This window comes from Nestor notabilis, unplaced genomic scaffold (assembly GCF_000696875.1).
Source record: "Nestor notabilis isolate BGI_N333 unplaced genomic scaffold, ASM69687v1 scaffold23245, whole genome shotgun sequence".
Classification (NCBI taxonomy): Eukaryota; Metazoa; Chordata; class Aves; order Psittaciformes; family Psittacidae; genus Nestor; species Nestor notabilis.
The window spans coordinates 10,663-30,936 of record NW_009930074.1 but is presented as its reverse complement, the minus strand read 5'-3'; the positions used below and the strand labels follow the sequence as shown (position 1 = coordinate 30,936).

At 44.1% G+C, this 20,274-nt stretch overlaps 1 protein-coding gene across 1 annotated transcript in view; it reads right to left on the bottom strand.

The window, feature by feature from the left end:
* LOC104406321 (dynein heavy chain 1, axonemal-like) overlaps positions 1 to 20,274 on the bottom strand; it is a gene marked incomplete at both ends in the record, with an annotated part of 40,695 nt that overhangs the window by 13,106 nt on the left and 7,315 nt on the right. Inside the window, 17 exons of the mRNA XM_010015266.1 lie at positions 303 to 424; positions 1,115 to 1,279; positions 2,829 to 3,041; positions 3,903 to 4,156; positions 5,987 to 6,185; positions 7,161 to 7,316; positions 8,414 to 8,555; positions 9,991 to 10,073; positions 10,865 to 10,984; positions 11,622 to 11,847; positions 13,174 to 13,367; positions 13,933 to 14,083; positions 15,104 to 15,402; positions 16,621 to 16,832; positions 17,657 to 17,814; positions 19,060 to 19,315; positions 19,856 to 20,017. Coding sequence (XP_010013568.1) covers positions 303 to 424; positions 1,115 to 1,279; positions 2,829 to 3,041; positions 3,903 to 4,156; positions 5,987 to 6,185; positions 7,161 to 7,316; positions 8,414 to 8,555; positions 9,991 to 10,073; positions 10,865 to 10,984; positions 11,622 to 11,847; positions 13,174 to 13,367; positions 13,933 to 14,083; positions 15,104 to 15,402; positions 16,621 to 16,832; positions 17,657 to 17,814; positions 19,060 to 19,315; positions 19,856 to 20,017 — 3,112 coding nt within the window. The remainder of the gene's footprint in view (positions 1 to 302; positions 425 to 1,114; positions 1,280 to 2,828; positions 3,042 to 3,902; positions 4,157 to 5,986; positions 6,186 to 7,160; positions 7,317 to 8,413; positions 8,556 to 9,990; positions 10,074 to 10,864; positions 10,985 to 11,621; positions 11,848 to 13,173; positions 13,368 to 13,932; positions 14,084 to 15,103; positions 15,403 to 16,620; positions 16,833 to 17,656; positions 17,815 to 19,059; positions 19,316 to 19,855; positions 20,018 to 20,274) is intronic.

The following is a 20,274-nucleotide window of genomic DNA, read 5'->3' as shown; positions in this document are numbered from 1 at the left end:
CGCAAAGTGGGTTTAAATGAGTATCAAAGAATAGCATTCCTTCATTTCTCCCCATCCTTTCTAGACAAATCGTGAGGCACAGATATGCAACCATGAACTCCCAACGTTTGTGTCTCCCTGTTTTCTCCCCATCAGATGGCAGCACTGAAAGGCACAGCCTTGCTCATGTTTGCAGTCTCATTACAATGTCCTAAAGCTTAGATTGTTTTGCTCTTCCTTGGCGGAGAGAACTGCAGTGAGCCTCTCCTTACACATTTTCTGAACTAGGGAGTGTGATCCAGTCCACTGACATTTTAAGTTACCTGGGAAAAGCACGTCTCTTCGTCTCCAGATATTCACTCAGCCCTTTCTGCACCAGTTCCAGTAGCTGGTTACATTTTTGCAGCTTCTCTAGTAGCACAGGATCAGGGCACAAAGAAATTACCTATAGACAGAATGGAGAACAGAGGAAGCATCAGTATTCTGAGCATGTGGGAGATCAGGCAATGGAGATAATTGCGTTGCCCAGTGATGTTACTGATAGGATTTAAATGACTCATTCACAGGAGTACTTTCACAGGGATCTGGAGAAGTGTGAGCTTTGTGGGCAAGGAAGGGAAACAGCACTTATGGATGTGACAAGCACATTTCTGGGTTCTCCTAAATACCAACATTTGTAATATGGAATACAAGTGGTGGTGGAGTCCTGGGAAGTGAAGACTGGAGAACAGAAGAGTGCAGAGCACTGCTACCAGGACACAGAAATGGGTGAAAACAATGGCTCTAAATTTAAAGATCAGTCTTGAGAAGGAATCAAATGAGACATATCTTACACATTATGATTATAGCAGGGCTGGTTATAAGAGTTGTAGAAGGCAGGGAGTATGTGCTGAGGCAAAGGTATCTGGTGTGGTGGACAGCTTGGTGCTAGACATCACTCCCTGTTTGGACACCAGAAATAAAAGCCAAGTTCCAAGAGTTAGAAACCTAGCATACTGCCCTGGACAAGGCTTCATGGTTTAAACAGTGCTCCTTATGCCCACACCATTACTAAAGCAATTCAAAGGCAGTCCTTGTGTGAGCACAGCTCCAAGGAGTTTGCGATACCTGCACTGGCTTTTGACAAGGCACATACCTCAAGGTTTTCATTAGCACTCTTCATGATGTCCCTCCAGTCCTTATCCACTTCCTGGTAGCGCTGGCTTTCCAATGGGAGCTGTCTTTTGATGTCCTCTGAACTAAAGATTGGCTCCAAGTAGAGCCAAGAGAGCTGGCAGTTCAGCCATTCCTCTAGGACATCCTAGTGGGAAGCAAGAAGAGTGGCTTATCAGGACACCATGCTAGGAACCTGTAGACTAAATCGTGCAGAACGCACACCAGAATGGGTCTGAAAAAAGCCACAACACCCGCTAGTTTAGTGGAGGTAGTTTGGACATGTGTAAGCCAGTATTAACACTCAAGGGGACTTTTTGGTGCTAGCTCAGACTTCTGTGGCTAGTGTTTTTGTATTTTACGGAAAATAGCACAATGTAATCACACAGTAAGATGGGGATTGTATTTTGTGAAAAGAGCTTTTTGGGGAAGAAAAATGACAATAAAATATGACGGAGTTGCAGATGCAGAATCCTCTCTCCTGCCTGATGTACCTCAGCCCCAGCCTTGCCTACGGAATAACCCATTAAATGATCTTTAAACAACACTCTGAATTAAGAGAATGAATGAAAAGCTGAACATTCAAGTTAGACACCAGACAGGAAAGCCTGTTTGTTAGGCAAGGAGCAAGAGAATTAGGTTGGAAAAACAACTTCCTCCATTTTAAGGCATAGGAGATTGGAAGGTATGGGGAACCTGCCCAACACCACAAAGCAGCTCAAGTGTTTGTCTCCCTTTCAGACTTCCTTAGTCACGGGGCACTATCTCCCACTCCCTGAGCAGAGGCAAGCAACCTGGCTTAGCAAGAGGTGGGGTTCACCAGTAATATAGGCAATGGTGTTTGCTGTACTCCATCAGCTAACCCTGATAAGCCACTTCCCAGAAGTGGATTCATGGCCCTTTAGTGACAGGAATGAATGCGATCAAAAGAAAGGGTAGGAAAGGCAGGGTGTAAACATGGACAACATCACAGCCAAAAACCACACAGCAACTAACTGAATTTCCCCCCCGTCACCTACTGCCTTAGGTCTTAAAATAGCATTTCTGTATCTTCAAGAGACAAGGCAGCCCATGGCCCAAGCATATCCAGATGGTAAGCACCAATAAACAGAATAAGGTAGTTATGAGTAACAGATAACAGTGCTGCTATGCTTCAAAGACCAGCATTTACACAGAGTTCTTCAGCCAGATACTTGTATTGGAATTTTTCTCCTGCAGCAAGATGCTATTTTGCTGGCTGAGTCCTGCTGGGCGCTCAGCATTCAGGTTCTGGTTTGATGAAGAAGTGCTGGCATGGTGTGAGAGATCCTGCTCTAAGCAGCAGTCTTCCACGTGATTTCCTACACTGAGATGTGAATGCTTAGCATGGATCTCACAGGTCCTACAAGAATCTGCAAGCTCCACTTAAGTATAATATGATTAGAGATGCCAGTAGGACTATTCACAGCAATGGGATAGTCCTGACCCCACCAAAAAGTGTAACAACAGGCAGAAAAAAAGCTGGAATTTCATCACTGCTGTTTGGAGAATAAAGCCGAGTTTATCTCCTCGTTTACTAGAGTCCTCCCTTAAGACTGATTTTTCCTGATAGTCTTCCTCCCAATTCCCCAGCAGCAACTGCAGTGCCCATGTTCAAGCACGGCAGCACAGCCCAGCTGCCTGCCTCTCCTACGTGTGTGCAGGTAAGAAACCAATACCTGTGTAATCTTCAGCTTATTTTCCCATGTGTTCATCCTTTCCTCAAAAGGTTTCTTGAATGGTGAAAAGGACATGCTCTGAACCAAGACAATGTGATCATCTAGGAGCTGAGAAGCTTCATCAGTGTTTTTCAGAATAAAGGTTCCTGTGTCTTTGTAAGGGTCCACAGTAAAAAAAATGGAGTTCCATTCACTCTCCATCTTGTTGAGCGCCTGAAACAGAGGGACAAGAAACTGAAATTTCAGATACAATGTGCAGTGGTTATCCCAGCTTCCAGAACTCTCTTAATGCCCCTCTCTAGCAAGTGACAGACTTTTGCTCTTGGATTCCACTGGAAACTGCATCTGTGTATTTAATGCATGACATACTCAGCAACAGCACATTTCCTCTGCACTGCCCATAGACTCAACACTTCAATGCTTTCCTGAAAGAAACACCTTGAGGGGAAAAAAGGGCAATTTCATCTCCAGGCCCATTTATGCTACTAGATGCACAGAGGCTGCCAGCAAAGTGCCTATTAATGATTATGGTTAATGATAGCTTTGTGAAAGGGGTAGCTATCCATTGGGAACTTGCCTGAGATTTCAGAGAACAAAAGCTGCCAGAAGGTAACGACTTCCAATCAAGACCATCTCAGGTCACACCAGAACTGGTGAACTGAAAGACTAACCTATGAATCTCTAGAGCCAGCAAGTCTTCCCTGTACATTTACTGTGTTAAAGGATTTGCCACCTCCATTTCCAGCCACAGCTAATCTCCCTGATGTAATGTTTGAGTGGCAGAACACAATCAATTTATTTTAACTTAAGCAGTCACTAATCCCATAGTGAGGTGTCAGACCCAACCAGTAGATCATCAGGCAGCACTGTTATGCAACAACTGAAACTCTGTGCAAGGTGAACTCAACTGTGTGACCACTGCTCCCCTTTTGAAACACAGAAGTCTTTTTACTTATGCTGCAGAATGTGTCTCATGCTCTGGGACAACAAGAACATCACCCAAGGCAATGACTACTTGCCCAACAGAAACATATTTGGAAGCAACCAAAGACTCAGCAGTCCCTCTCTCCTCACATTCTCAATGGCGTATTCCTTGCCAGCTGCCTCAGCTACTTTGCTGATGCTCTCGATATAGTCCAGCAGATTCATTTCCAAGCAGCGAGAAACTGTCAGACTGGGATCCAGCTTGATATCCATCTTAATAGATTCTGACAGCATCTCCCAGTGCCGCTCTCTCATACCAGGATTGTGCAGCCCTTGAATTAAGGGGATGTATGGCTTGAATTCATCAATCTTGTCTCGAAACTCCATTGCCACACCCTGGCAGGCTTTCAGGGAGAAAAAGAGAACATCATCAGCAACAACAGTGTGTGAGGAAGTTGCCTTAAGGACGTTCCTAGAAGGTGTCTAAATCCTGATGTGCTTGTAGATACATGGTAGGTAAGCAGCATGGGAGAGCACTGGAAAACGCGGGTTGTGAAGTAATGAGGACACAGAGGTGCTCTCTAAGCACGGCCACTAAGCAAGGATTCAAGCCCACTCCCAGAAGCAGACCTGCTTATTATCCAGAAGTCTGTTATAGGCAAGTTCATACTAAGCAGAACTGTTCCTTAGCCTAGAGCTCACCGGAAGATGAGAAGCAAACAAATTTAATTCCTTAATATGGGCCCCAAGCACGACAAAGTCCCCTCTGCCAATTGATATTTTAGAAGCTCTGGTCATCATTCCAAGATCTTAACTCTCAATGCAAACTTGTTAATAAACTGATCTCACCCCCCCCCTAAATATAAGATGGACACCATATCTCAGAGACAGAAGTAAACTAGGATCAGAGCCAGCTATGGAAATGGAAAGCAGGCAGGAGAGGCTCTGCTAGCCTACAGCCACACTAAAGCCAAAGGTACTTCTGCCTCACAGAAAGGACACAGTCAAGGAAAGGGCTTTGATCTCTGGGGGCATACTGGAAACCCATGTCTGCACTGTTCACATCCTGCCTTTTTTCAGCTTGTGCTATGGTGAGTAAAGCAACGGACAGGCAAAGAGCATGGGACTTGATTCCTTTCCAAAACCTGGCTACAGCATGTGCCTCCTTTTATTGCACCCTGTGTGGTCATGCTGCACACGCATGGTAAGGATGTGACCACCCCACACTCTGTGCTGGGTGGTATGCAAAGAAGCTCATATTTAACCAGGTGCCAGGGAATATTGCAATGAATATGAGCAGGTATTCTTAGTATTTCTGTTTACCATAATGATTCATAGTTACTCACGCATCCACTCATCACCTCCTCCATTGGGGCTGATTCATGGCATTGTTTAAGAGCGAGTTCAAGTTAAAAAGGATGAATCAAAACTCTCCCACTGCAAAATATATTTCAATCTACACCATCTGGCAGGAGATTTTAGAATTAGCTCTAGAGAATGACCAGCATATCTCTGAGAATCATGGAATGGGAAGTTAAGCTACAACTGAAGTCTCCATTCCAGCTTTACTAGAAGGCATGATTAAAAGACCTTCACGTGAATTGCAAGGGCTGGATGTGATCATCTAAATTTCATACACATTCAGGCAGGAAGGAAAACAGTTATTACATTCCACAGATCATTTCCAGATTTTGCAATCTCAATTTATTCATAACAAAATCAAGACCTCTTCTCGCTTTCCATTAAATTCATTGGCCGATAGAGAAAATAAGATTGACCAAGAAAACAGCACCCGGAAGACCCAGATTCAAGTTCCTTTGCTGCCTGACTTGAGTAAGGGCTTAAACCCACATGTCTGGCCAGTGGGCTACATAGTAATTCTCTGTGACTAATCTGGATTCTTTTACTTTATATAAATAAGTAAATATCAACTGCAAAATAAGAGGGTGGCATTTATTTCAGTACTGTCTTGGGAATTGGGTATAAAAGGGATTTGCAGCCTGATTGTTTCCATGCCAAACTGGTACTTCAAGCAGCAAACTAGCATCTAGATGTGAATCATCACAGTTCCAGAAAAAAAGTGGAAAATGACCACTAGCATTTTCTCAACTGGCTCTAATACACACAACACATCCACGTGACATCCTGATGATCTCTGTTCAGAGCACTCTGCAAGATGCCTCACAAGAAATGTTGATATGCCCCAACTTCCTTTCCCCAGACTATGTACCTACCTGGTGAATCCTTGAATTGCCTCACGCATCTCTGCATTATCTTAAAAGAGTCATTGACAATCTTTTCCATCTGTTCAGAATCAATTTCCATGAGAGGATCATTCATCCATTTCTCATGCTGACGCATCCAGTCTGACACTGTTGTCCAGAGGTCATGGTATGGCTGGAAGTCCTTAACCATCCTGGATAGCCCACCATACTTTGGAAAGAGAGAAAAAGCAAGCACAAGCAACAAGTGTATTCTACTCTGGATGACAGCTTGTATGTCAAAAGACAAAAAAAAGGCACAATTCTTTTTTGGATCTCAAGCAAGCAAGGAGGAAATGTGTACTTCAAGAGGTTGTATCATACTACATTCTCCTGGGACCACAATATAGATTCCAGGGAAGAGCAACCAGCAGAGCTGGGCTTCACACAGTCAAGTCAAAATGTATCCAGTGGGGCTGTGCCTGCACCATTTGTCTGGCATGAAAAGCACTCTCCCCACTTGCTTCTACACATGCTCTGCTGCTGAATGAGTTTTTGATGGGCAGTCCACACACAATCAGTGAAATCACACACTGCGCATCATATAGAAACTTGGCTCCTTACAGTGAAGGAGAAGGAACCACAGACTGAGAGGTAAAGAAAAGGACCATGTGAACTCTACTTCTACCATGCAGCCAGCCTGGGCTGAACATAGATGATAATGATTCACTGGCAGCTGAACAGCTATGGGCAAAATGAGTCTTTGCAAGTATGTAAACTGCTACCTTAGGAGAACATGCTGCACTCCGAGCCCAGCCAGCTGCCTGCACAGCACTGTGCAACCACTCTCATTCATGTCTATATAACAGCCTTACAGAAGTTGATGCATCTCAACTGCTGCTTCAAGACCTTCCCCATCCAATTTCTCCTCATTAACATCACTCAGATCTAAGCATGGCCACCCAGTCTCTCATGGTGGCAGTATCAGGCACATAAGCAGCTTTCCACATTTGTCTGGCATCAGATCTTCTGTGACACAGTGGAATGATGGAGCAGTGTGGTCACGCTACACTCTACAGAGCACCTAATCAGACATATCAGATGAGCAGGAAGGATTCCTTCCTGAAGAACTGTCTCAATATTTGCTCTACCACCTAGAAATCCCAACAAAGATTAGAGTCCTGTAGGTACAGGACCTGACACTTACATTAGTAGCTTTGATCCCAAAGATTCTTTCCCTGTTGTTGTAGACAGCTGCCAAATTCTGAAGCTCCTGCAGCTGCTTCCTGACCTCCCTTGCTTTGTTAGCCAACCCATTAGCTTGGCTAGCATCCGCCTGGATGGAAAATCCACCTACAGTCAGCTGGAAGAGAAAAGGCAGGCATGAGATGTGGCTCTGAAGCTGAGTGCTGCCTCTGGAGATCTCAGCTTCCTGGTGTGCTCTTTGTTACATTCAAAGGCAAGATTTTTATGCTCATATTTTCACCTCCCCCAACCCAATCCCACTTCTGTTTAGACCACAATGTCAGCAGCGAGGAGAAGCAATAACCACTGCTCAGGTGGTTGACAGTGCAGATGTGATGACCAGATGCTTTTGTCTTTGTGACAATAGTTAACCCCTGAGGAATAGGAGCAATAAATCTGTGCCCAAATTTCTTGCCACAGCATTTATACTATCATTAGTTACAGAATCAATGAAGTGAAAGTGATAGCTCCACTAGGTCACTGGGTTTGTTTCCAAGAATTGTTTAACAACACATATCCAGAGCTTCTCTAATAACTTTCCTGTTTTGGTGGTTTGGTTTTGCTTGTTTGTTTTGGGGATTTTGTTGTTGGGTTTTTGTTTGCTTCTTTTTTTAAGCCAGTGTTGTGGTATTATCATATTGGGAAGCTATTTCCAAGATAATCTATGTCATTGACTAAAGCCTTTCCAAGACAACTTTTTTTTTCTGGATTTAAGAATTTCTAGTGAAAAAAATAAAAATCAGACTGTTTCAGCAGAAACCAGAGGTCTCTCAGCTCAAAACTGCTGCTGTTTCAGGGTCTTTCACATGAGTTCCCTGACTAAATGCTGTATTTTCCCCCTTGATGGCAGTACATCATGGGAGATGCTCTGCAGGGAACTGATTACACAGGAAAGAAAAAGGAGGTGTATGTGTTGCCTGAGCACCAAGAATTGGAATATTGTATCTTCATGGACACTCCCCCCAGTGAAAAATCAGGATTTCTGCAAATAGTACTGTTCTTTACACAAAAATGAAACTCTTTCTTAATCAAAAGCCCAACTTCCAATAAATAGCAATGGGTGGGTGGGTGTGTGTGTAATAACTTTTGGTCCAACAGTACATTGACCTAAAACCTAATCTGACTTAAATATCATCTGAAAGTTTCCCACCTGGCTGACCACAAGAGCTTCAAGGCCCCTTTCTCTGGACAGTATATTGTCAGGGGCTTATTTACCTCCATCTCTTCCAGTTTGTCTTGAAAGCTGTTTTGATCTATGACATGGTTTTTACGAAATCTGTCTTCATCCTCCTGGTGCTGGTGCCGAACACACTCAGCTTGCCTAGTTATTTTCAGTGGCCAGTAACTTGCAGTCCACCTGCATTCACATGATGTAACAAAACAAACAACAAAACCAGTGAGAGACAGAAAGAGAGAGAGAAAGAAGCTTTTAGAGCATATGTTTGAAATGCTGAAAATAACAGAATGAGAAAGCCAAATCCCACCAAACAAGGAAGCTTTACAACAACAGCAACACATGTGGTTTCAACAAAACATTTTTTCCAGCTTGTCTTGTTGATATGCAGTCCTTGTGACTAGGCTATTCAATTGGAGAGGGCTGGGGAGAAGTGGAGGGCCTTTCTAAAAGGAACAAATCCACTATGTTGCTGAAAAGCTAGGAGACTGCAAAATAACAGTTGGCATCCAGAGGGAATGTCTGGTTTTGAATGTATTTACAAGGAACTGAAAAAAAATGAGGTCACAGTCTTGGCTTATGGCTTTTCAGGGCTACTGAAAAAGCCAGTCTCCTGTTGAGCAGGGCAGTGAGGGGCCAGAGTAATCCAGATACAGTAAAGTCCTGGCTAGCCAGGCTCCTGCATTGTGCCCTGGGAAGTGCAGTACAGATACAGGAAAGGCTGCACAGAGGGCTGCTCATTCCAAGGCAAGCTTCTTGGCTCTCGCTCAGCCACAGCCCACCCATTACTTCAGGGGCTATATGTCTATCAAGGGCTCCAGCATTGCCATTTGGACTTGTTAGCTTGTATGCAATGCCAGATGCAAGCTTTACAGCATTACACTCAAGCTCACAGCCCTTGCAGTGCCTGCGGATGCAGCAATCTCCTACTAATTCTACATGTGCCAGGCCTTGTCAGTGGGCATACAGCTATATCTGTGCTAAGGTGTCCTAGAGGTGAGCTGCTTTCCTGCAGCTTCTGCGGGTTTTTTGCACTGTGTATCCCATGTTTCTAGTTTCAGGAGTACTCTGCAGAAACTCACTCAAGTTGCAGACACACTGGACCAAGTCCATGTCATATCAGAGGTGCTTCCACGGCTGAGCTGACTCTGCTATTGGGGCATAGTATAACATAGCCAAAGATAAAACTAAGAGGAGACTGCATGAGAAAGAAATGCAATAATAAAACAGGGTTCATGTTCCTTCCTAAGTTCTAAGAAAACTCTGGGAGTGTTCATACCTTGGAAGTGTACATTCACTTTCAGACACAGACTAAACTGTGCATTTTGAGACCTAGCAGATGTCTCAAAAAAACCCCCAAAAAACCCAAGAAAAGAAAATATCTTTAATACATTAAACAGGTTAATAGCTACCAGTTTGCCTTGCCCCCTGCCAGAAGGCAGCATGAACCCACACTTCTCTATAAACTTCATTTCAAGAATTCAGTGCTCATATACCCTGAGAGCCACTTAAAAGTTCTGCTGGAGCCCTTGATAGACACATAGCCCCTGAAGCACTAAGAATAGTAATTGCTGCAAAGTGTCCCACTTTGACAATGGGAGAAATGCCTTGTGCTCACTTGTCACTGAAATCTTCTTCAGTAAGGTTGTAAAGGAATTCCTCCATGACCTGGTAATCTTCCATGACTTCACGAATCAGCTCCTGCATAGGGTGAGAGAGACAAAAAATAGACACCTGTAGACCCCATAATGATTCCAACCCTCTTATGTGTACCTCATTTTCATGAGATGCCTTTGAAGAGCTTTAGTCACACAAGCTTAATGTGATGCAGGCTGCTTCTTTGCTGTGTGAACAGTGAGAATGGATTTATAACCCCTTGTTCTGCGAACGATCACACCATCACCACCCTCTGTTCTATACGGATGAAAAGAAGTATGACCTAGTGGATAAAGTGCTGGACAGAAATTGAGTGTTTTGGGTTATCTTCCAGGTTCTTTCCTTGGTATGGGCAAGTGAACTTACAGCTTGAAGCCTTTGTTTCCCATTTGTTCAGCTGGGAGAAGACCTACACATCAAATAAATTTGAAATAGCTCAGCACTAGAATGTCCTATTAGAAGACATATGTTACCAGCAAAATGAGCATTTGGTAGCAGAAGTATTTTCTTGAAAACAACATTAATTTTTAGAAGGCAGCTATTCAATACACAGTGTGGAATGGATCACGAAGGTAGCAAAAAGCACACATAAGTCTTCTAGGCAAGATTTTTAACTGCTAATTTGTTTTGAATAGATGTTTAAATTCATCGTGTGTTATTTAAAAATACAAATCTTAGGAATTACAAAGATACAAAGCCAGAAATCTTATGGCATTGCATGCAAAGACATCCAACAAAAAATTGGAGTTCTGCTTCTGAGACACCACACATTGCATGGACAAATTCCCTCCTTACTTCCCTTGGTGCTCCTTGCCCAGGAGGAGAGCAAGCCATACCTCCTGCACAGCCAGCTGCTCAGGGATGCTCTTCATCCACTCCCGCAGCTCAGTTAGCTCCTCAATATTGTTTGGTTTCTCATGCATTCTGCAGCTAGTGGCTTCATACGTGCTGCAGATCTGCAGGAGGACACAGCAGAGAAAAGACCATCAAAAAGTCATTAACTGCAAGTGGGCAAACTGGAAAATCTGCCATGATCCACCCGGTTCCCATTCTGAAGGTGGTCTAAAGTGATGAGTACACAGCCCTGTTCTGACTTTTTCTTTCCACAGTCTTTCTCTATCCATCTCATTTGGCCTCAAACAAAATGAGGCCAAAAAAGAGGAAGAGGAACCGCAGGTATGTAGTTGAAATGATGACAATAACAGATGTAGGCAACCCTCTAGCAGACGCAATTGTCATAGTCCAGTTATCCTCAAAGCAAGCAGAAGGACCTTGTAGTTGTCTACTAGGCAGACATTTTCAATCCACCAACATGTTTTTATAAGATGGCAAGGTCTTGAAGAATTTTGTCTCAAGAGATACAGCTTTCAGGCACATAATTTATTAAGTATATTTAATATTTTATTTGGTTGAGTCCATATATCTCCCCTCTAGTTGTTTTTTTTTTAAAGTAATCACTTTGATGCAGTCTTTAAAATGTCTTCATTAATGTGGCCTCAGTTGTGGTCTTTTGGCCATTTCACAAACACAGCAACTTCAAAAGCAGGACAAGACAAGACACTGACATATAATCTGTTAAACCAGGTAACTTACATTCTCCACCTGCAAATGAAGGTTTTTAGCCAGTATGTCCAACATGGAAATGGCAAGCGCATTGTATTTTGCAGTCAGATTTTGCTTAACAACTTCTGTGCTGACATGGAAGGGACCAATGACAATAGAAACAGGTAGAGTGTTGTCCAGGTTCTCCTTTTCTGACAAGTACATGTTTACTATATTCACCACCTCCTGGGCAGATGGACATTGCTCTTCATACTCCCTGTAAATAAAACCACCAACAAAAAACAGTAAAGTAGACCTTAAGATTATTTGAGCATCCAGGATCTTCACAGCATGTCCAGACATGTCTACCTAAAGGATCAAGACATTAAATTAATAATATGTTCACTGTTATTAAAACATGCATCTATATTTGAATGTATACAACTTTCTGTAAGCACAGACTGAGACGGTTCCAATGCCTTCTAGACTTCACAACCAAAGATATGCCTACATAGGAAGTGAGGAGTGTTTGTATCACAGTCAAGAACATGAGTACTACCTTTAACAGAGCATGGAAAGCTACAGTAGCAAAGACATCCCCCCCTGTAAAGTCCATCCATTTAGGTGACCAGCCTGCAAGGAATTCAGGCTTTGCTTCAGTGTCTTCACTGCTACAGTTACCAATGCCAAACAGAGGAAGCCAAGCTACCTATGCCTATCTGCACTGCAGCTACACCTATGCAGCAGTGTAGACAGGTCCCCAGTTTCAGAAGATGTGTATACAAGACATGGAACTGGTATGTAGCTGAGGAACACTACTGGGGTACAAGGGAAGGGACAGACTCAAATCTACAACAAGTTTTAAAGCACAATAGGTTTGGAATGGAATAAGAGCACAAAATATTTTAGCTGCTGAAAAGCAGTGGAAGAGGTGAAAAAGGTAGTAAGACGAGGAGAGGGAGAGACAAAATGAAAGCATGGGTATGAACAGGGCAAGATCAGGAGGCATCTTGGTGGAAGGTAGGCACTTCTGTGTGTTCTGGGAAGAGACAGGAATTTGTCAGATGGGACTCATAATATTAAGCTCAAATAACAAAAAAGCGCTTCATTCCTACTGTTTGTAGAAAACATGAGGCCTAAAAAGAAGATCATTGAAGTAACAGAGGCTAAAGGAGAGTATAGGTGCAGAGAGTTTTGGCAGTGAAAACAATGAGCCTGAAAAAAAAAAGAAAACATTACTTTCTACAAAACGTTATCAGTCTGAACAGACGCTATTTGAAGGCGGTCAGAGTCAAGTATGCTAACTGGATTTTCAAACAGGATGAGTCATTTTTAGGGCCATTAATATCTCCAATTACACTTGCAAACATGATAGGAATGTGACTGCTGTCAGAGGCAGGAAGAAATTGTCACTGCCATCACCAATGTCCTCTAAAAGCATGGACCACTGCCCATGGCTGAAGGCTGCCTCATCTTACATGTGAGGCACGTCACATACATTCATGGTCTCGGAACAAGTCTCACATTCTCATGCCCATTCACACAACAGCTTCTGAAAAGGCTTCCATCTGGGTTAGAGATGCCTTTGTCAGAAGCCACTTACCCTAGGAAGTACTGGATGTCGTTGTTATTTAGCTCCAAGAACTTCTCATATCTCTTGGCATAGGCATGGAGAGGGATCATTGCTGTTTGAATGGCAGAGCACATAGTCTCACGTAGTTTTTCCACATTTGGTTCGTGCAAGCCCACTGAATCCAGCAAGGGTGTGCCTGTGATAGATATGTTCTCCAGCACATACTGGAAGAGGAAGGAGAGAAGTCTTTCAGGACCAGCAGAGTTAACCTTGCCTGCAAGGGGTGAGACAATCACCCGTGGCACCTTTGGAAACTCATGCAGTCCATCCTTCTACACTGCGTCAGGAATTGTTTTATCAGTTTTAAGTTGCCCCCGTCAAAGGAGGCTCTAGGGAGGTGGGTCTTTCACCATAACAGGCAGGATGCATATGCAGGAGAGATCCGCACCAGACTGACAGCATTGGAAAAGGTGCTATTTCCTTTATGAATCTGCTTTTACCAGCTGCCATTCACTTAGGGTAACCAGGTTACTTAGGACATGTCTCCACAGAACCTGCAGCACCAAAGCAGAGATAGCAACCACTTAAAATAGCTACAGGGTTGGGGAGCTTGCAGAAATCCTGTCAGAACAGAACAGCATTAGCACAGTGCTATGCCCGAAATAATTTAAGTGGATTTCCAACTACCTACTTCTACAGTTCTCTCCCTCAGTACAAGCTCAGGGGTGTCTATGCCAAGCTGCAGTGCACTGAAGCTTGCACAGCTGTATCACTGGGGATGCAGTTCACCTTCTCCAGCTGCGGGACAGTGTGTGTTGCCAGGATTCCCTCATCGAACAGAGAAACGAGGGACTTCTCAAAGCTCTCTGCAGGGGGGCTGAAGTGAATGCCACTGGTGTCTAGCACGAGGTCTGTTAGAAAGAGTGGGTTCCTTAGAGGCCTGCAGTGGGAAGAGACGAGGAAGAACAGGGATGTGTTTTGAGACAATGGCACACAACTGTATTGCTCTGATGCTGATACTAAAATGCCTATTGGACAGGAAAGCAGAGGAGAGGTGGACTGTCCCATGCAGATAAGGTATCAAACACTACATTCTGAATTTACCAGTAAAGACATTTAGAACTTTTGTCTCTGAAAGGCAAAAGAAGTGTCAATCATGACATACCAAGACCCCCAAGCCTTATCTTGAGAATTGGAGCTGCTTAATAGGAAAAAAAAAAAAAAAAAGAAAAAAAACAAAACAAAACCCAGATGCTCTTCAAACCAAGCATCCAGCATCTCAAATATACTCCTAAAATGCATCTTCTGGAGGTTATACACAGTATCTCCCAATCTTGTACATTACCAGTGTGGCTCAGGATCAGCTCAAGTCAGTGTCAAGACTTCCACTGATTTCAAGGTAAGAGCTCTCATGTGAGTTGCAGCTTTTTTTCTTTTCTTCCTGTTTTCCATTTCTAAACCTTCCTTTTTTTCATACCATAAAGAACAGAAATCCTTATATAAGTACCCTGTGGAACAGAATTCTAGGCACTGTGACAACCCAAATCTGGTATTCTTTAGAAATCTCAGGCTAGATGCTACTCCTGAAACTTAATCCAAGAATGGAAATAAGCAGCAGTGCCTCCTGGTATTTTCCTGGCCTCCAGGAAAAAAAAGCTACTAGTAATTATTTGCTCCTCTGAGAAAGCTGGAAGTGGCTGATATTCAGAACACTATGTCAAAGTAGCAGACCTTGGTTCTGGTGGGCTGCCTCACATCACTAGCAGCAGCTTGAGATCTGTGCTAACAGAGCAGCCAGCTTGGTGTCATTCTTCCACACTCAACCAAATGTGTCAGGTTGAGGACTAGAGAAAAGAGCCCAGCCTAAGGCCCCCACACAGTGCAAAGCTTGCTTGTACAAACAATAGTTAGAAAGACAATGGCTCTGTTTTTCCACCCCTTTTTTCTCTCTCTTCCTTACCTGTAGGGACTATTGATGAGGTCATCTCCCCACTCCATGTCCTTCAAGCAATTCAGGGCACCATGACAAGCATCCACCACAAGCTGGGTGAAGTTGATCAGTGAGTTCTGGACCAGATACCTCAGAGAGTCCTGAAGCATGAATCTGATGCGGTTCATCAGCTTACGCAGTTTGGACAGCAGGTACACATCCCAGTTGCTCTGTTCCAGTTTGTACCAGTCTGTCCCTGCTTCTCTCAAGTTGCTCATTATTGCAGTTGTTAGAGTATCAATCCAAGTATCCTTGAGAAACATCTGAACCTAGGGCAGAGAAATAAAGCAAGCTGTGCAATCCTCCAAGGATGATGTGAAGGCAGTATTGCAAGGTTAGTTGCTAGCTAGGGCTGCTGGACCTTTCTCTGCTGTGAAAGGCAACTGTTCTTTCAGAGCTGTGGCAGCTAACCAGTAGCTTTCAAATCCATGCACACAAATGTGGCATCTGAACCTGGCCATACAACTCCTTCACTGACAAAAGACGCACAAAAAAAGCACCCGATATTAAAAAGCATGCGTGCTCTATTCTTTCTTTTTATACAAAGTTATTCCTTTTTGTTCTCTTTTCTATAGAGCAGTATCCCTAGAGCTGCCTGTGTCAAGTCCCTCATAAAAAGTTGTGTAGACAGTATGATGAGCATGTAAACGACAGAATGTTGTTTTCTCTTGACAAGTGAGGAGAAAGGGGGGGGAGAAGCCAAGGGCAGCAGCAGTCTGCAGTGTTTTAATTTATAAAAATACCACCAAGTGTCACTTGTGCTCCACAGGCAGCTGCTTTTTGTGGGTAATAGAACAACCTCAGTCACCGAGTGGATGACAGCACTGCCCAGCTGTAGCAGCATGGGACTGGGAAGGAGCAGCTCATGCCCTCTTGCCACTGATTTAGTGTGCAACCCTGTGCAAGCTCCTCTGTGTGGCCACATCCAGGGTGCAACGGACTGTCCTCATTTAGAGGGCAAAAAGATCTTCTGGCAAGAGTTACCACAGAGTTGCAAATTTTTGTTCTAGTCTGTTCGCTGGCATTGCAAGTAGAGTAATTTAATTAAATACATAAAGAACATAGGGTGTAGAAAAGCATTACCCCCATGAGTGCTTCAGGGGGAATCAAAGCTCTTGTCCCTTGCAGCTGGACAAAAAAATTGAAACTTTTGAGTGCCCACCAGGACTGCTAGCTGCATGGAAACAAGGAGGAGGAAAGAGAGGCTGCAACCCTATGCGGCCACTTGTTCAGTGCCTGACCTAGTGCATGGTCAGCATTGGCTGATGCTGACTAGGGGGCTATGTCTCTTTCAGCCGATCAATCCCCACATCCCAGTGAATTTGACATACATACGCAAATTCCTCCCTGCTCCACCCACAGTCTCTCATTTGAAAGCTCATCCATTTCCATCCAGGGAATTGCTCTACAGCTGCTACATCTATCTAATACATACTGATGGCCCTGCTGGCTGCTCCATGTGTTCACCCCACACTTCCTCTGCTCACCTCGGTGAAGGTTTGGGTCTGGATCTGTTCAAACTCCTCCAAGCAGACATACTTGGCCAAGGCTGTGTTAAACAGAGATGTGATGGCTACCTTGTTGCACTCGTCTTGCACCTGTGTAAGGAGAAGGATGACTTCTGGCCTCTTCAGGAGTGAGACAAAGTTGAAATCTTCCTCTTGTTTCTTAAAAGGATAGTCTGGGATACAGATGAGCCCTGGCACCAAAAAAAGAATATTATAGCCTGCAACTGCCATCCCAGCTTCTGTTTCAGAGGAAGAGTACAGCTCCCTTTGGGACAGTGCTTGTGAAAAGGACTCTCCTCTGATGGTCTAGGCCTTACCATATAGCATTTTCAACAGATGACTGAATGAAAGGGAGTCTGCTCTCCAGCAGAGACCTTCTGCGGCCTCCCATCAGGGGCTGAGGGACTGTCTTGATGCCTGACCTTCCTGAGGCTTTGGACATGATAAAGAACACAGGACTTGAAGAATCTTTCCACTTAGTCTTCAAGGCACAGTCGAGGCATCTCATCTGTGAGAGGCCACCTGTGAACCACCTCAAGGCATTCCAACCTTTGGGAGACTGAAGTGCACAAAATACCACCCTGACCCGCCATCATCTACTGTAGCCATTATCCTCCAGTTTGTGACTCTGGAAGAGCCTGAGCTCTCTTTCACATGAGGTATGCTACAGCTGAGCACAGCAAATGGAAGGTGGCCAGCCCCAGCACAGTGCAGAGCAGAAGGCAGTTAAGCTAATTACACTGCCTGCATTTCGTGCCATTAAGGGTACACCTGCAGAGTTATTGCAGCTTAGCTGATGGATGGTAATGTGTTATACTGAGGTAACACAAACATGCAAATACACCCTAAAATAGAGCAGACATACTCAAGTCTCATCTAATCACCTGACACTGCCCCTTATGAGCCCTAACCATTAACATGAACCTAAAAGTTTCTACCACGAAGCGTGAATCCTATCGAAGACAAGGGGTTCCATAGCCATGCTGAATTCCAACTGCTTCACTGTGTCCCATACCTTTCTCTGGTACTTCCTCCTCCTCTTTGTCTGGCAAGGTAACATAAGAAAACGTCTCAGGTTTGGAAGTGACAATTCTGTCAAAGTTAATCTTGTTTATGGTATGTTCATAGTTTAATTTAACTTCTTTCTCCAGGCAACACATATGGTCCAATATCCTGTTACAACACATGGAAACAATGATAACTCAAGGTGTTTGAGCAGAAGCATGTCTGTAGCTTTACTGCAAATCCCACCCCTCACTCCCTCCCTCCTGGATTTGCTAACCCTGAAGCTCACCTGCTACTGAATGCATTAGGAGAGCTGTGCAGACAACGAAGCAGCCAGCAAAGTTATCAACTGGACATGTAATGACAGAGGCAAGTGGGGAGCTGGGAACTATTGACTGAAGCCTTCTCAAGGGTCTTTTCAACTCAAAGCAAAATCTCCACTGGGGAGAAGCACTACAATGGGAAGGGGAAATAAGCAAGAACTAGGGAAGCTAGCTGGTAGTTCTGGAAAAGCTGGGCTATCCAAACTGTCCTCCCAACTGCCTTCTGCTGAACACCTCTTGACATCAGCTTCCTCAGCCAGAACATGTGTATAAGTGCTGAATACCTCCTTTGTTTGCCCCAGGAAATCATCATCCTTCACCTCAAGCACAGTTCTCTTCTCTAAGCCTATATTTCTGCTCAGAGGCTAATTAGTCTCCTAGTCTCTAGCTTAGGCTGGCAGACCATAGAGCCCTTCACACCTTCCTGTCTCTTAGCAGGGCAATCAGTCATGGCTGATGCCCAGTGACACCACCAATGGCTCATGATTCATCAGCACAGAGACTCTTACAACAGCTTCCTGATATGAACTGTATCTCAAAGAGACACTTGATTATATCCAGGTGGAAATATCCTGTTCTATCTGCTTCATCCTGTGAAGATCATCTTTTGATTTGTTGTAGCAGCTACTAATAGGTAGAAGAGTCACCAGCAGTCAACTCTCTAGAGACAGTTGTTTGTCTCCACATCAATCCAGCAATGACTGATCTGTTCCCTGAAAGCACAGGGAGACAGCAAGGTCAACCATGCCATTTCTGTCCAACCTTCCTACTGTTGAATGCCACTTAACTACAGGTCTAAGCATGGCTTGCGGATCTGCATATGAAAAATACATTTACTTCACCTGGGAATAATGACAGATCACCCATCCTGTACATGTGCTCCTGGGGCTCTTGTCCTACCTACTTCTCATGACACTCTGGACAAGAGGGTGGTGTGCATGTGCACAGGCTGGAAGGCAGATGAGATCCATGGTCTATGACCTGGATACTCAAGATTTGCCTCCATTGCCACTTGTTTTGTAGCCCTATGAAGTCCTACAGTGTTAATGGACTGAAGGCTGACATGCCAGACATGTACTTGATGTATTACCTCTTGTCTTCTTTCCTCAGTTTGGGAGTTTGCATAGCCAACACATTCATTCTCTGCAGGCTCTTCTCACTGATGCTATTTAGACCATCTGTGGGCATACAGTCCACATACAAGTGATACAGAAGCAGCGCCTGTGTCTTCTTACGCAAGTTGTCAGCAGAAACTACTCTCTGTGCAAACACTCGGGGATCTTCAGACAGAAACAACAGGCAAACACGTGGCATCCAGTACTGACATGGCAACAATGGGGCTCTTCCTGGGAAATGAAAGCAAAGCTTACAAGAGTCTACAGGGAAAACAAAACTCAGAATGGCTTGGATTGCAGACAGCAGCTTTTTGATGGACAGTATAATTGGGCTGGCTTACTAGAGATCAAAATGAGGGGCCAAAGTCGAAGACAGCATGAGGCAAGGAGCACAGAATTACCACTATCTCCAAACCTTTGAAGAGGGGGTACTTCATCTTAATCTGTCCACATTCCCCTTTGAGATAGCACTGGCCTAGAAAGACCATCATTTAACTTTTCTTGCAGGCAGAAAAGATGGAAGACAGAGAAAAAAGAAAGATCTCTCCAAAGGGAAGGCCTCAAATAGGTTGTCAAATTAAGGTGTGGAGTCCTCTCCCCTGGCAGTTTTTTTCTGGACACATTGACCAGTCATGTGTCAAGAGTGGTAACAGGGAAAGGAACTAAAATGATTTCTTGACGTCCTTCCCCTGTCCACCTAGGACCAGTGTGGGTAATGAACTGGCTCTCAGAGTATATGCCAGGTCCCAAAAGGCCCTACTTGAAACACACCTTCTGGAGTTACTCCTCCATTGAGGATGGGTCTCCCCTCTTCATTCCGCACCATCCCATTCTTATCTGTTTTATGGACCAAGTAGAGCTTTGTCTCCTTGTCATAATCCAGAACACCAACATCAATCCACTGGTAGATTAGTTTTGGGTTTTTAGGGTCCTCTGAGAGAATCAAGGATAAAAACAGGGTTAGTCCATTCTCCTGGAGGCTACAGCAAAAGGACTTTCCTGATCAGAGTGGTGACGCTACATTTACTAGTTTGAATCTTGGTCAATCTCTTGTGATTTTTGCTGTGCTCAAGTAAATAATGAACTCAGATCTTACATCTTAGCATTGCCAACTGTTTGTAGACACCAGAGCCCTTTGTTTTCCTCCTCTTACCTCTGTGGGTTCCTTGTGGACCATCTTCCCGCCTCCT